Here is a 15,570-nt window from a genome sequence, read left to right on the forward strand (position 1 = left end):
ATGGAAAAGCAGCAGAAGATGAACCAAGTGCTTGCATCCAAGTTGTGGGAGATCTGGATGAAGCTCCTGACCCCTGGCTGTGGTGCCCATTTGGGGAGTGAACCAGCAGAAGGAAGATCTCTCTGCCTCTCCTCTCTCTCTCTGTAACCCTGACTTTCAAATAAATAAATTTTTAAAAATAAAGTTTTTATTTGTTTAAAAATTTTGTTTTAAAAAATTTATGTATATGAACATACCTTAAATTTTTAAATGTAATAACTTCATTTTTTTTCTCAGCAGTCTCTTGTTTTATTCTATATTCGATCTTAGAATTATTCTTTAAAGTGTTCTAATTGATTTATTGTATTATGCATTCTTTTTGTTATTCATTCCTAATTTATTTTTAAAAAGGACATCCTCAAATTGTCCTCTTTTAGTTGATGTGTTTTATTTTTATTTATTTGAAAACCAGAGACAGACAGACTGACACTGAGAGATCTCTTCTATCTACTGGTTAATTCCCAAATGGAACAGCCAGAACTAAACCAAGCTGAAGCCAGGAACCAAGAACCCAATTTGAGTCTTTCAGGTTATTTATTTGAAATTCAGAGTTACAAAGAGGGAGAAAGATCTTCCATCTGCTGGTTCACTTCCAAATGGCTGCAACAGCTGGGGTTAGTCCAGACTAAAGCCAGGAGCCCCGAGCTTCATCCCTGTCTCCCGTGTGGGTGCAGGGGCCCAAACACTTGGACCATCTTCTGCTGTTTTCTCAGGACATTAGCAGGGAGCTAGTTCAGAAGTGGGGCAGCTGGATCCCAAAAACTGGGGCCTACATGGGATGCTGGCATTGCAGAGGGTGGATTTACCCACTGTACTACAATGCTGCCTCCTGTTTATTATTTTCAAATGATATATAATATTGGTTATAAGTATTCAAATTTCTATATTATGAATATTGTCTATATAAGGATTCTTAATATTTATATTAAGTTTCACAGGCACTCTAACAATTAATGGCAATTACTTAGAAAAAAGTAAATTTTACTGGGTTCATTTCTTTCCACTTTTTTTTCCTAAATCACTCTTCTGGATGTGTTCCAGTTAGTTTTCTTATTTCTTATGATGTGAGATCAACACACTATTCTTTGCCCCTGGAATGTAGAGATAATCTTTGATAAACCCGTCCAGTGTCTGAATCATGTTCAGATGTGAATCCTTTTATCTTGGTTTGCTCCCTAGTTTGCCACAATACACATGGCTCCCTCCGTCTGCCTGGAAGTTCGTGTTTATAGCTCTCTCCCAGACCTTGGAAGGCCATACACATTTTCAAATATCCAAGTGTTTAAAAATGGGACCTCGGTGGAGCAAGTTTTGTGCTGCAGTGGGTTAAGCATCCACTTGGGCTGTTCGCATCCCATACTGGAGCACTGCTTTGAGTCCAAGCTCCTTCACTGCCAATCCAGCTTCCTGCTAATGTGCTTGGGAAGGCAGTGGATGGATGGTGGCCGAAGTACTTGGGTTTCTGCCACCCACTTGGGACATCCAGATGGAGCTCCTGGCTCCTGGCTCCTGGCTATTGTGGTCATTCGGGTTGTGAGCCAGTGGGTGGGAGATCTCTGTCTCTCTCTCACACTGCCTTTCAAATAAATAAATAAATAAATAATCTTTTAAAAATAAATAAAATGGGATCCTGGCTTCTTACATTCAGTAATACTCTTTTGTCTTTTTTTTTTTTTCCCCTCCTGAACTTAGGCTTTGGAAGATCGAGTCTGGGAACTCTTGCAGGAAGCAGACAAGACAGCTGAAGAGAACAAAGATCAGAGTCAGGTCTACGACGCCATGGCCCAGACCCTGGGCGAAGCGTGGACAGGCCTGGTCTCCATGCTTGAAAGAAGACGGGACCTCCTTATGCTGACCTCGGAATTTTTTGAAAATGCCTTGGAGGTTTGTGTGTTTTTTGTTTTTTTTTTTTTTTTTTTTTTTTTTTGACAGGCAGAGTGGACAGTGAGAGAGAGAGACAGAGAGAAAGGTCTTCCTTTGCCGTTGGTTCACCCTCCAATGGCCGCCGCGGTCGGCGCGCTGCGGCCGGCGCACCGCGCTGATCCGATGGCAGGAGCCAGGAGCCAGGTGCTTTTCCTGGTCTCCCATGGGGTGCAGGGCCCAAGCACCTGGGCCATCCTCCACTGCACTCCCTGGCCACAGCAGAGGGCTGGCCTGGAAGAGGGGCAACCGGGACAGAATCCGGCGCCCCGACCGGGACTAGAACCCGGTGTGCCGGCGCCGCTAGGCGGAGGATTAGCCTATTGAGCCGCGGCGCCGGCTGAGGTTTGTGTTTTTAAAAAATCTTCCTTCCTCACACCACGGCAAGTGAATAGCGCTCCTGACAATGTTTTCTTGCACCAAATAGACAAGTCCAGCAAGTTCAGAAAAAGGCCCCATAACCAAAACATGCACTTCAATTTTTTAATTGTTAAAAAATAAAATTGTTAATATTTTTAAATGTAGGTCACAGAATAAAAATCAAATATAATTAATAAAAATTAGCTAAAATGGCAAGTAAAAGTAGGAACTGTAGAACATAAATCATGATTTTTTTATCTTTAGAAGATCATAATGCAGTTATTAAATCAAATACCTTAATTATAGGATTGTTTGTAAATACTTGTTTTATAAAATATTTATTTATTTATTTGAAAGGCAGAGTTACACAGAGAGAGGAGAGGCAGAGAGAGAGAGAGAGAGAGAGAGAGAGAGGTCTTCCATCTGCTGGTTCACTCCGCAGTCTGAAGCCAGGAGCCAGGAGCCAGGAGCTTCTTCTGGTTCTCCCACACGGGTGCAGGGGCCCAAGGGCCTGAGCCATTTTCTGCTGCTTTCCCAGGCCAGTAGAGATCTGGATCAGAAATGGAGGAGCCAGGACTTGAACCGGTGCCCATATGGGATGCCAGTGCTGCAGGCAGCGGCTTTACCTGCTACACCACAGCGCCAGCCCCTATAAATACTTGTTTAGAATGTTCCCATTGGCTAAAAGTTGTAGGATGTGATTTCTTTTTTGCTTATTTTAAAATATAAAGAATATTGTGTAGAGTGTTTGACTTACAAACTAGAATTTTATGGAGTACTTTCCTAAGGTATGTAGCTGATTTTCCATAGTTTGAACTCACTAAACGACAAAAGAAGGAAATATTCCTGGACCTAAAAGGTCATTTCTCTATATAAGTTTTCTTTAAGTCTGCTATTATTACTTTTTTTTTTTTTTTAATTTCCCAGTTTCACAATGTGAGACTCCAAGAGCAGCATGAGAAGAGGTGTTGTGTTTTGTTAAGACAGTTACTGGAAATTTCACTGTCAAGTGGCAGCATGTTCATTTTGATATGAAAGCACTGCTTAATTATGATAAAGCACAAGCTTTGAAAAATATGACATTTGTAAACCCAAAATTCAAGACCTAAATCCAAAATAATGAAGGAAAGAAGATTAGTTATAGAACATAAAAATGGGGGTAGACAATCTCATGCATTATGAACTCACTTAAAAGCAAACAGGAGCAGAAGCCTTATTGTAATTGGCTTGCTTTAGAAAATTGGGACACTACAGCCAAACTCATAATTCAGTTTACAGACCGTCTTGGGGGAAAGTCCCACACATAATCTTTCCTGAAAAGGAATAAACCAGCTGAAATACATTTACAGAGGCCAAATCATAGGTACATTTGGATTCATTCCGTCTTAGTCAGTGGGGCATGGGTGTTAACTACCCCTGAAACAGCCCCTTTGAGCACAGGGAATTAACTTTTTCCTACTGCTAAGCTCACCATTTGTTTCTCACCATCTTACAGTGTGAATGCTAACTCTTTGCTCCATGATGAATAAATTGCTTCCAGAAACAGAGGGAAACACTGAGCTGAAGCACAGTGCTGCTTGGGGCTCCTGCTCTTACGCTGGAATGAGCTTTTATTGGATCTAGTGGGAAGACTCATTGCTCCTGGTGTTCTCCTGCTCCAGTCTTGGGCCACTCCATACTAAGCTGCAGGCAAACGCCTATAGAATCTTCCACTGCTTTGTAAGCCAAAGCAATTTTTCATTAGTGATAAAAAAGAAGAGGGCGAAATTAATAAGAACAGCTTTGAAAAGTGCTCCTTGTTGATACCTTGTATAAGCTGCAGAAACAATAAAGATGTAAACTTTTAGACAGGGAAGAGAAAATCCTAATAGGATAAAAGCTGACAGCATTAGGGAAGCTTTCCTGAGTATAGAATTATGTGCTTGTTGATTTTTTTAAAGTTTATATACAAATGTGAAATATAGATATAAGTTACATGATGGCTCCGAAACTTTTTGTACTGTTCTGCAGGGAAAAAAAAAAAACAAGTCATCTGCTAGTGGTGGGTTGTTTTCCTTTTTCTTTATTCTTTTTGTCTCTTTGAAGATCCTCTTCAAAGAATATCCTTCAAATCAGTTGTTAGACGCTGAAAGAGTGAGACGTGTTAATGATGTGTGGATGTAATCCCCTCACTGAACTGTGTGCGTGCGGGAGTTCTTTAGAAGTACAAAATGTCTTACTGTTTCATGCTTGACAGTGATTACAGGATGATTTCAGGCTCACAGACTTAACCACTGGGTAGGCCATTCTCCGCTCAACCGCTGCAATTGAGGAACCCAGCCCCAAGTTAGAAAGGCTCATGTCCATCAGGCTATCCTAACAGCATGGCAGAAGCCTTCTTTGCATTTCAAAAGATGAAATCTTTACTTAATATGTACTAAATTGATCTTCTGTATATAAAGAGAATTGAAAATGAATCTTGATGTGAATGGAATGGGAGAGGGAGCAGGAGATGGGAGGGTTGCAGGTGGGAGGGAAATTATGGGGGGGAAAGCCATTGTAATCCATAAACTGTACTTTGGAAATTTATATTCACTAAATAAAAAAAGAGGACATGCTCACCAGTTCCTCTCCCATCATTCCATACCATTTATAACTCAATGTTATTCAGCTGTCCTCATAATCAAAATATATTATATCTTGTTATTCAAATAGTTAATTAAGATATTAAAGAAAACACCAATTTCAAAGATAATAGTTGAAAGAAACCTTGAAAATGTGGACAAGCACTGTGGTAGGCTTCTATGTCTTTCTCACTGATTAAACTAATCCCATGGTGAACATATTGATTAAAATGCTGCTTAAAACTATAACAATTACCGTTGAATCTTAGAGGTAAAATAAACCAGTTATTTGTCTCCTACTAAGGATAACCAGCTATATTTTTTTCATTTCCAAAACTTGTATCTGAGATGATCTCCTTGGAGATTTTAATATCACTTCAAGCATATTTCTCCCTTTCATACTTTCTTCATGGAGAAAAAAGAGAAACCAATCCTATTTCTCACCCCTTGGGGTATCATTTTGTTTGGCATTTTCATTGAACCAGATGAGAGTTTTTTCATTCTGTATCTAGTCTCATTTTTATTTATGTAAATATTTATAATATAAATTATATAAATAATGCACATTATATCTTCAAAAGCTGAAAGTTCATGTCTGCTCAAACATCTCTAATTCTGTTTCTTCTCATAAAGGCACCCATTGGGTGTGTATCTTCTCAAACCACTTGCTCTATAAATATATATAATTTTTGCTTCGTGTATTCTGAAACTTTCACTTTTCCTTTGTAAGCTTAATTATGTGGGAAAAAGAGTCTTTCAACCTTCTGAGTTCCTAAGTCCAACTCACAGATTGTTGATTAGCCAACCACTTGGTTTCTGTTAGTGTAAACTTGCTGTTCATTCTTTCAGAAACTGTTTTGGAACCACTGAAAGTGATGACATTCATTATAGGGCACGATAATTCTGGTTGAAACATTAATTTTTTTAACTTTTATTTAATGAATATAAATTTCCCAAGTACGATTTATGGATTACAATGGCTTCCCCCACATACCGTCCCTCCTACCCACTACCCTCCCCTTTCCCACTCCCTCTCCCCTTCCATTCACATCAAGATTCATTTTCGATTATCTTAATATACAGAAGATCAGCTTAGTATACATTAAGTAAGGATTTCAACAGTTTGCTCCCACACAGAAACATAAAGTGAAAAATAATAGATGATTTTTTTAAATGATGATGAAATCAGATCAGACCTATTGTCATGAAACATTAATTTTTAAAAAAGATTTATTTATTATTTATTTGAAAATTGGAGTTACAAAGAGAGAAAGGGAAAGACTGAGAAAGAGACAGGTATCTTCCATCTAGAGATTCATTTTCCTAATGGCCACAATGGCCAGAGCTGGGCTAGGCTGAAGCCAGGAGCGGGGAACTCCGTCCATGTCTTCCACAGGGGTGTCAGGGGCTCAAGCAGTTGGGCCAGCTTCTGCTGCTTACTGAAGCACATTAGAAGGGAGCTAGATTGGAAGTGGAGCAACTGGGACACAAGCCAATACCCATATGGGATGCTGGCATCATACTTGGTGGCTTAACCTGTTGTACCAGAATGCCAGCTCCTGGTTAAATTAAATAATAGAATTTGAACAGTAAACAAATTGATTTATTGCAGCATACATGATCTAGCAATGAAAGAAATACAAGGAAAGAAGTGTAACTCTTTGTAAATTGACCAGATGCAAACACATGCACTCACATATATCCTCCACAGCAATACACATGTGAAGTAATAGATACACACACACACACACACACACAAGTCCCGTAGGCCATTGATTTACATATATATGAATAGAAAATGACACATTAATTTGTAAATGTTTTTCTCCTGTGTTTCTGTTGTAGTTCGCTATTAAAATAGATCAAGCTGAAGACTTCCTCCAGAATACTCATGAATTTGAGAGTGCCGAGTCCTTAAAGTCACTTCTTCGGCTTCATGAGCATCACTCTAAAGGTAAGTTCATTCCTCACATGAAATGTTAAAGTTTAAAATCTGCTTCCGTATGGCAGTATATTTTTACTTTATGTACGTCAGCTTGTTCCAAGGAAGACTAGATAAAGCTTTATTTTTGACCATCTCCTCAGAGAAGGAAATAGCTGCACATCATTCTAGGGAGATGGTGGGGGAGTCTCCAGGAGACTTAACCCAGGGCTGTCAATCACGCAGTCTTTGGAGATCTAAGACGGGAGACGGAACTGGCTTGTCTGAGGAAGAGCCCACTTCCGCCTTGTCCGCCCTTTCATCTCCAGCGAATAGCATGGTGCCCAGCACAGGGCAGATCCTCAGGAAATCTCTGTCGGCTGAGTGTCTATGGTCGAATTCAGTGAAATCTCCTTCTAAGGGTCAACAAATGAACAGCAGTCTCTGAATGATATGAATGAAAAGAACACTTCCTCTTTTATCATTACGGTTCTGGAATAAGGAATCAGGAATTTTCCCAGACCGATTTCTGAGGAAGCACTGTACAAAAAAATTCAACTCTTCTGAAAATCTGTAGACAGGATGATTGCTAAGTAGCCGTTTGTGTGCTGTGCTTTTCTCCCTCAGAATTTGGGGCAGGCCAGCTCTGGAGTAGGGAAAGCATTGGTGGAAGGGTCGTGTGTGTGTGTCATTTGCTTCTGCGGATGGAGAGTAGATACATAGTTGGGAACAATCACTTCTTTTATTTATTTATTTATTTTAAGATTTATTTGTTTACTTGAAAGACAGAGCTACAGAGAGGTAGAGACAGAGAAAGAGGCCCTCCGTCCACTGGTTTACTCCCCAGATGGCCGCAATGGCTGGAGCTGTGCCTATCTGAAGCCAGGAGCCAGGAGCTTCTTCCATGTCTCCCACACGGGTGCAGAGGCCCAAGGACTTGGGTCATCTTCCCCTGCTTTCCCAGGCTACAGCAGAGAGCTGGATCAGAAGTGCAGCAGCCAGGACTCAAACCAGTGCCCATGTGGGATGCCGGTGCTTCAGGCCAGGGCTTTAACCCGCTGAGCCACAGCGCCAGCCCCACTTCTTTTATTTGTAATGTGTCTTTACCGGCAAGTAGAACTGGGTACGAGTGGAAGAACTTCCTGAATTCATTTGTCTCAGTTCTGACTTAATGTCTAGCTCCCGAACCCTGATTCTGTGTTTATAACACCATCTGAAGGGTCCTAGATAATAGATAACTGTGATTCACTACTTATTACAACTTTCCCAAAGCTCAGAGATCCAAGGACTTGATTTTTCCCAAGGTGTCTTTTTATGAGAGCCTATCACTCACTCACACACACACACACACACTCACACTCATGTGCATATTATCTTAATTGATAGGACCTACCACTAACAAAGATTATAAACAGCATCCAAAGATTTGGTGTGAAAGCACCAGCTGCCCAATTTTATGCAGCCGCAGCAGCTGCTGAGGGCGCCCGAGGGAGTTAGCAGAATCCCATGAAATCCAAAGTGCAGGTAGCTGAGATGAGTCCTGTGATCTCAATTCAGTCTTTATCCAAGCCGCATGATCATCACCCAGCGATTTTAGGTCTGGAAACTTCACAGTGACTGAAGCTTGCATTGCAGAGGTTCATTACCAAGGCAATCACATGAAAGCATTTTTCCAGGGGGATTGGCAGCTTGTGGAAGCAGAGATGTTTCCACAAATATTTGGACTTGGAGCTCAAAGTGGTTGGGTAGCTCAGTGCTGTTTTGTTGTTGCTGTTGTTGGCTCCTTCAGAGTTACTGGGACCTGGGGTGCAGGGAGCCACTTTGTGGGAGAGCATGATGCTTTGTGTTGCAGCACTGGGCGGCACTGGTCTGGTGCCCAGCTGACAATGGCTGCATTGGCTTGCTTTTCTGGGATAAGGTATTCCAGAGACCAATGGGTCTCCTCTTAGTCTGAAGAAATGGATACAAATGCCAGCTGAAAACAGGAAGCAGGTTCTATTTTTGTGATGAGAAAAATCTCTCTCTGCTCTGGTAGCATGTCTCTCTTGCAATGTTTGTGCCCCTCTATATGAGAATTGATGCACAAGGATTGCAAGGGACCCTGGTCAGGACACCAGGCTTCTGACACACCTGCTCGACGGTGGCTTCAGGGGCTCTGCTTTCATCTAGTGGGTAGCTGATGAAACGTGTTAACCCACGAATTCAGGAGGATGTGACTGAGATTAGCTGATTGGAAATGCATGCTAAAAATGAAATCCTGGTATTTAAGAAAGGGTTTCGAGTCTATTATCTTAAGATTTAAGGAAATCAAACACATCTGTTGGTGCAGCTAGTGGTTCTACCGCGTTTCTGAGGTAGGTATTGATCAGTGAAGAGTACAAAATGGGTGGGTTAGGATGTCAAAAACTGATAAAGGTAACTGGAGAAGCTGTAATCATACTCGCCCCAATGTTCACTTTAGTTTCATTAGCTTCACCTATGCTTTCTCCTGATTCAGCAACGCTGAGGCATGATGCAAAGAAGAAACTTATTCTATAAAATTGTGGAGGTCAGAACCAGGATGAATGGGTTGAAGTTTCTGCCCTCTGGAATGTTACAGAACAAGTCTATTGCCCGCAAGAGAATCCTTGAAATTGCTGACACTGACGTCCTCTCTGGTCTCCTCCCCTTTGGGTTATACATGCCTGCTTAAAGTCTTTTCTAGTAAAGATGATTTCAGACTATAAACCAGCTTGGTTGACCTCAATTAAACAACACATAACTAAACAATATTTTCTGAACTCATACTTGGTGAGAAACCCTTGGCCATGTGTCAAGGGGAGTACATGGTCCTTGTCCGTAGAAAGTCTACAGTTTAGCAGGGCAGGTATACACTTGTCATAGGTTTCCCTCTGTGCGTCCTGCGGGTTCCTCTGAGACACCACCCAGCACACTGTGTAGTGATAATTTACTTCCTTTTTAAATCCCCAATCACCAGATTGTGAATCCCTGGCTAGGAGGAATTAGTGCATCTCTCAATCTCTGGGATTAGAATAGTGCCCACTTCAAAGAATGGTTGTTGAGTGTGTTTTGTATTTAATCCCAATGGAAGACATGGTACAAGATGCAAAAATGATCAATAAACTAGATCCTGTAGGGACGTTAAAGAAGAGAAAATTTATTCTAAACTCAACCGTGGCAGAGGCCTCTGTCTTTTAATTAAACTTGTTTCTGCCTGACGTGATTAAAGTTGTGGTAGAGGCCTTCCCAAGGTCAGAAGAAGAAGAAGCAAGGAGGCATCTGTCCTGGGAATGAAATGCGGTTGTTACAGGCTTGCCTATGAATGCTTCCACCATAGTCCCTATCTTCTATGGGGACTATATGCAACCTCTATGTAACCATTTCAGGTTCTGCTTGTTACTAAAGAGCAATGGTGTTAACCCTTGCCAGACAGCTTACAGCTCAGGATGTGTTTAAAAAAAAATCTTCAGTACTACTTTCTCCTGCACAGTCATGTATCAATCCTGTGGCTGCCATGTAACATCAGAATATCCAATCAAATGTATGCAGGTAACCATATGAGGGAGACAAAGAGGCTAAAACCATATATAACAGAAAACCCTTCCTTATTTGGGACTCAGGATTTTGGGTAAGAAATTCTACCTGGGTCTTATGCTGGCATAATGAAGGCTGCTTCCTGTTAAGAGGCCTTGGTGTCTTGTCTTGGTACACGAATGCTACTACACAAGGATAAGAATTTCACCCTACAGTTTTTTAGTGGCCATTTTAAAAGGATCACAATATCCAAGAAGCTGTATCACAGGAAGTCATAATATGAGTTCCTTTTTCTTAGATGTTATAAATTGATTTTCACATAGCTTAGATAGAGGTTTATGGGGTCCATTAGACCTTATCTCTACATCTGTATATTTTTGGAAATGCCCATTAAATAAGTTTAAGAAAAACCATCCCACTGAAGAACATTTGAAATTTAAAAATATCTTAGAAATATCATCCATGATCTCAGCACCAAGACTTTAACTTTGAAACTTTTTAGAAAGAACTTATTTGGAAACAATATTTAATGAGCTGAAAACCCACTTAACTTCTGAAAATCCATCATCATCTATCTGAAATTGGTTAATTATACTTAATAATTATGGCATATTCTATAGGTAATAATTTTTATTTTATCTTATTTTTTTATTTTTTAATTTTTTTGACAGGCAGAGTGGACAGTGAGAGAGAGACAGAGAAAAAGGTCTTCCTTTGCTGTTGGTTCACCCTACAATGTGGCCGCCGCGGCCAGCGTGCTGTGGCTGGTGCACCGCACTGATCCGATGGCAGGAGCCAGGTACTTATCCTGGTCTCCCATGCGGTGCAGGGCCCAAGCACTTGGGCCATCCTCCACTGCACTCCCTGGCCACAGCAGAGAGCTGGCCTGGAAGAGGGGCAACCAGGACATAATCTGACGCCCCGACCGGGACTAGAACCCAGTGTGCTGGTGCCGCAAGGTGGAGGATTAGCCTAGTGAGCCGCGGTGCCAGCCTCTATAGGTAATAATTTAAAATGTGCTTTGCCACCATTTTTAAATATATAGTGGGAGTTGATCAAAGCAAATAATAATGTTATTGAGTATCTATGTACCGTCACAAGATATTGTATCAATAAGTAGAGTTTTGAATATGCAGAAATGCACAGTATTTAAAATGAACGCACTGTAGAGACTTTTATATTTGAAGGTCATCATATAGCTAAATGTTGCTCATGAGGAAAACTACATCACTTTGTATGATCGACAGATGGAGTAAATAGCTAGGGAAATAGAAGCTCTAGAACAAATACGATGGAAGAAACCGACAGAGGGAGCCCAAGGGACCTGGCGGAGGGATCTATCTACCTTCCTCATGGTAGAAGGTAGCAGATTGCAGCCTGAGCACATTGTAAGCTAACTTGGGCTCAAGAGGCTGCACAGCTGGATGCATATGGGAATGGTTGTACTATTTTGGCTAAAACTAAAACAGGAAACCAGGAAAAGAATGCAAATTGAAATTTGGGGAACTATACATATTCTGTGGAGCCAGAACAGGTTGGCCTGCTCCTCTGTCAGTCTGCACTACTCTCAGAACCAAACTTATGTTTCCTCCTTTCATTTAAAAATTGAATATGTAAGAGCTGTTTATGGGAAGGGAGGAAAGACGTACCATGCGGAAACCCTGCTTCCAGCTCATACTTCCCGTGTGTGTGTGTTTGTGTAGTATTAATATTAACATCTTCTCAATTCAAGGGAAAAATTCTCTTTCTGTATATATTAAAGGAGAGTCAGTCACTCCAATCACTCTATTGAGGTTATACAATAAAAACTTCAGTTTGATGGACAACAACCTCTGTAAATTGTCTTGACCTTGTTTCTCTGTTGTATCTTTGACTTTCCTCTAAGAGTAGACACACACATCTTTTTCTACACTCTCTCCCTTGCCTTTGTCTTGCCCTTGTTTGCTTCCATTTCTTTGCTCAAGAAATGTACTGTAATTTTAATGTCTGCTCTAACTTTCCTTATCCTGTTTGAATTCCCCCCTCCTCCTGTCCAGGATGAAGTCCATGGGTTTAATTCTTTGTTTCTTTACCTTATTAAGGCCTCAGAAAATTGCATTGTGCACATATTTATGTTCTCTGCACTCTGACCAGATGCTGCTAATATTTCACTGGACAGATAGTACTTCAAATTCCTTTTTTTCATCTCAAAATAACCTTTTTACAGTGTATTCACATATCTCATTTTCTTTTCCAGCTCTCAAAAAAAGTGTCAGTTGGATGAGACTGACTGATCCTCACTGTGTAGTTAACTGCCAGATGTGACAGTGCTGAAGTAGCCACTGTAGAGTGAAAAGAACGAGCTGAGAACCTCAAGGCAGGTTTTAGCACTGGTTTAGTCCATTGGTGTTGCTGTGAAGTTTGTTAAAGTACTTGTCCTCTGGGTGTTCTTTACTTTTCATACTAAAAATAAAAAAGGAGCATATTCAACCCTGCTCTTAAGACACACTGCTAGTGTTTTTTTTTTTTTTCTAACAACAAAAGTCCCAAGATTGTCTTGACTTATCATCTTCACTTGATCACTCTCTCCCCACTTCTCAACCTGGTAACTTGATTTCCTGTTTCCATTACCTACTCCGTCACAAAATCCCAAATCATTTCAATTGCTTCCTGTTTGTGATGTTTCTAGAAGACTTCTGACCCATAGCATCTCTAACTCTCTTAATTCTTCATCTGCTTTAATTATATGTGAGCTCACTGTGGCATTCTACGGAAATTATGAAACATCTGCACCATGCCAGCCACTCTGATTACTGAGGATGTGTTCATGGTCCTTACCCTCTTACTGTATGGGAGCCTTGTGGCAAAGACAGATATTAGATAACTCCTCACATCAATGTAAAGTTATGACTGGCAAGATGTTTGAATGAGAGAAAACCTGTGTTATAAGAATGAAGATTGGTCCAGTCTAGTTTATTTCCTGAGACTGACATTGAGTTGATAACCTGAAGTATGAGCAGAATGAAGATAAGGAAAGAGGGAGTTGAGGAGAGTGGTGAATGGTGTCCTGGCAGAAGAAGCAATGAAAACTCAAGGGACAGGGGCAGTGTAGCATGTGTGAGAAGGTAGGGATGAAAGGTAGAGACCATCTAAAAAGGGAGCTAGAGACTAGATCATGCCAAACCTGGTAGTTCACGTTAAGGGATTTTTAAGTTAATGCGAAGCCATTGTTTTAAGTGTGTGTGTGTGTGTGAGAGAGAGAGAGAGAGAGAGAGAGAGAGGGAGAGAGAGAGAGGGAGGGGGAAGGGGGGGAGAGGGAGAGGCAGGCAGAGAAAGAGAGGCTGAGAAAAGATCCCTTTGTCTAAGGTTTTGAGAATGGATGACTGTATCAGAGGATGATGTAGTCAAGAGAAGGCAGCACAAACCGAGTAGCAGGTGTTTCCGCAGTGGACATGGAGAGAAGTAGACAAAGGACAAAAGTAACAGGTCTTGATTATGGCAGGATGAGAAAGAGGATGATGGCTCCCGGTTTCCATGCTTGGCTGTGGAGATGAACAGTCCCTAAATGCCCCTCCAATTGATCCCGAAGCGTGGGTGCTCCTCAGCCTGCTGTTCTGAACTACCTCCCTTCCATCCTTACTCTCTTGCTGGTCTCTCCATATTTGGACTTAAAATACTCATTCCAGAACATTTTCCCTAAACTTGTAATACCCTTTACTCCAGGAGTAGAAACTTGTGGCCTATTTTGCAGTTAAGTATGCTTTGTTATTCTGTCACATTTTTAAATTAAAAATACAAATTGTAAAGCACTTGCAAATCAAAAGCTTTATCATTAACTCTGTATTTAGGACTTTCAAGACTGATAGAGGCCGGCGCCGCGGCTCACTAGGCTAATCCTCCCCCTAGCGGTGCCGGCACACCAGGTTCTAGTCCCGGTCGGGGCGCCGGATTCTGTCCCGGTTGCCCCTCTTCCAGGCCAGCTCTCTGCTGTGGCCAGGGAGTGCAGTGGAGGATGGCCCAAGTGCTTGGGCCCTGCACCCCATGGGAGACCAGGAAAAGCACCTGGCTCCTGGCTCCTGCCATCGGATCAGCGCGGTGCGCCGGCCTCAGCGTGCTGGCCGCGGCGGCCATTGGAGGGTGAACCAACGGCAAAGGAAGACCTTTCTCTCTGTCTCTCTCTCTCACTGTCCACTCTGCCTGTCAAAAAACAAAAAACAAAAACAAAACAAAACAAAACAAAAAAGACTGATAGAAATTGTATGTATTTAGGGGGCACTGTGTGATGTTTCAGTGTGTATATACATTGTATGATTAAATCGGGGGAAACACATGCATCTCCTCAAACATTTATCATACCTCTGTGCTCAATGTATTTAGAAATCTTTTAATCAGTGGAGGCCTCATCAACTCTGGACTCATAGTCCTTCATGTCAGCAGTTGGTCAGAACTGGGTGAAGAATGAGGTTAGAGCTATTCCACTGAGTAAACATTTTCTAACTAGATGTTGTCCCAACATCCGGCTACCTGGCCACCTCATTTGTTGAGTTTTTGGGGTGATTAGTACAGGCTTTACCCTCTAAACCTTGAGTCCAATCACCTTCAAATGCAGGACACTGCAGGGCGCGTAAGCACTGTAACCAGTCTCCCACCTGTAAAACCGAGAGAAGCCATGCCAGACTCCCACAGTCATTCTGCTCCCTATACTCAATCATGCTACCACTAAACTTCCGCATTCTACTCTTTGGCAGCTAGTGCCATAACCGTTGTTATGCCAAGATATTTGACCAACATATTTCAAGTAGTGAAGGTAGTTTATGTTTATGCATTTAAATTCCTTGCAGTGCACCTTATTATGTGTTCATATAAGTTACATTTACATTATATTAAGAGTACAACTATTAGTAGTAGCTTGCTCATATCATTCTTCTTTTTTCTTTCTAATTTCTTTTAGAACTTCTAGAAAAATCTCTAGCGCTTCTAAACAAAAGTCAACAACTCACGGACTTCATAGAAAAATTCAAATGTGATGGGCCTAATATGAATCCTGAATTAATTCAAGGAGCTCATAGCAGCTGTCTGAAGATTGACAGCCTTCTTGAACTTCTACAAGACAGGAGAAGGCAACTAGACAAGTACCTGAAGCAGCAATGGCAAGAATTGGGTCAGGTCCTGCAGATTTGCCAGTGGGACCAACAAGAAAACCAGGTAATGCAA

General features: G+C 41.4%; 1 protein-coding gene across 5 annotated transcripts in view; it reads left to right on the forward strand.

Annotated features, from left to right (window-relative positions):
- CCDC141 (coiled-coil domain containing 141) overlaps window positions 1-15,570 on the forward strand; it is a 202,846-nt gene that overhangs the window by 40,638 nt on the left and 146,638 nt on the right. For all 5 annotated transcript variants that reach the window (XM_070070578.1, XM_070070581.1, XM_070070582.1 and 2 more), the window contains 3 exons: window positions 1,732-1,923; window positions 6,768-6,876; window positions 15,308-15,561. In XM_070070578.1, coding sequence (XP_069926679.1) covers window positions 1,732-1,923; window positions 6,768-6,876; window positions 15,308-15,561 — 555 coding nt within the window. The remainder of the gene's footprint in view (window positions 1-1,731; window positions 1,924-6,767; window positions 6,877-15,307; window positions 15,562-15,570) is intronic.

The sequence above is a fragment of the Oryctolagus cuniculus genome, chromosome 3, assembly GCF_964237555.1.
Source record: "Oryctolagus cuniculus chromosome 3, mOryCun1.1, whole genome shotgun sequence".
In the NCBI taxonomy this organism is placed as follows: Eukaryota; Metazoa; Chordata; class Mammalia; order Lagomorpha; family Leporidae; genus Oryctolagus; species Oryctolagus cuniculus.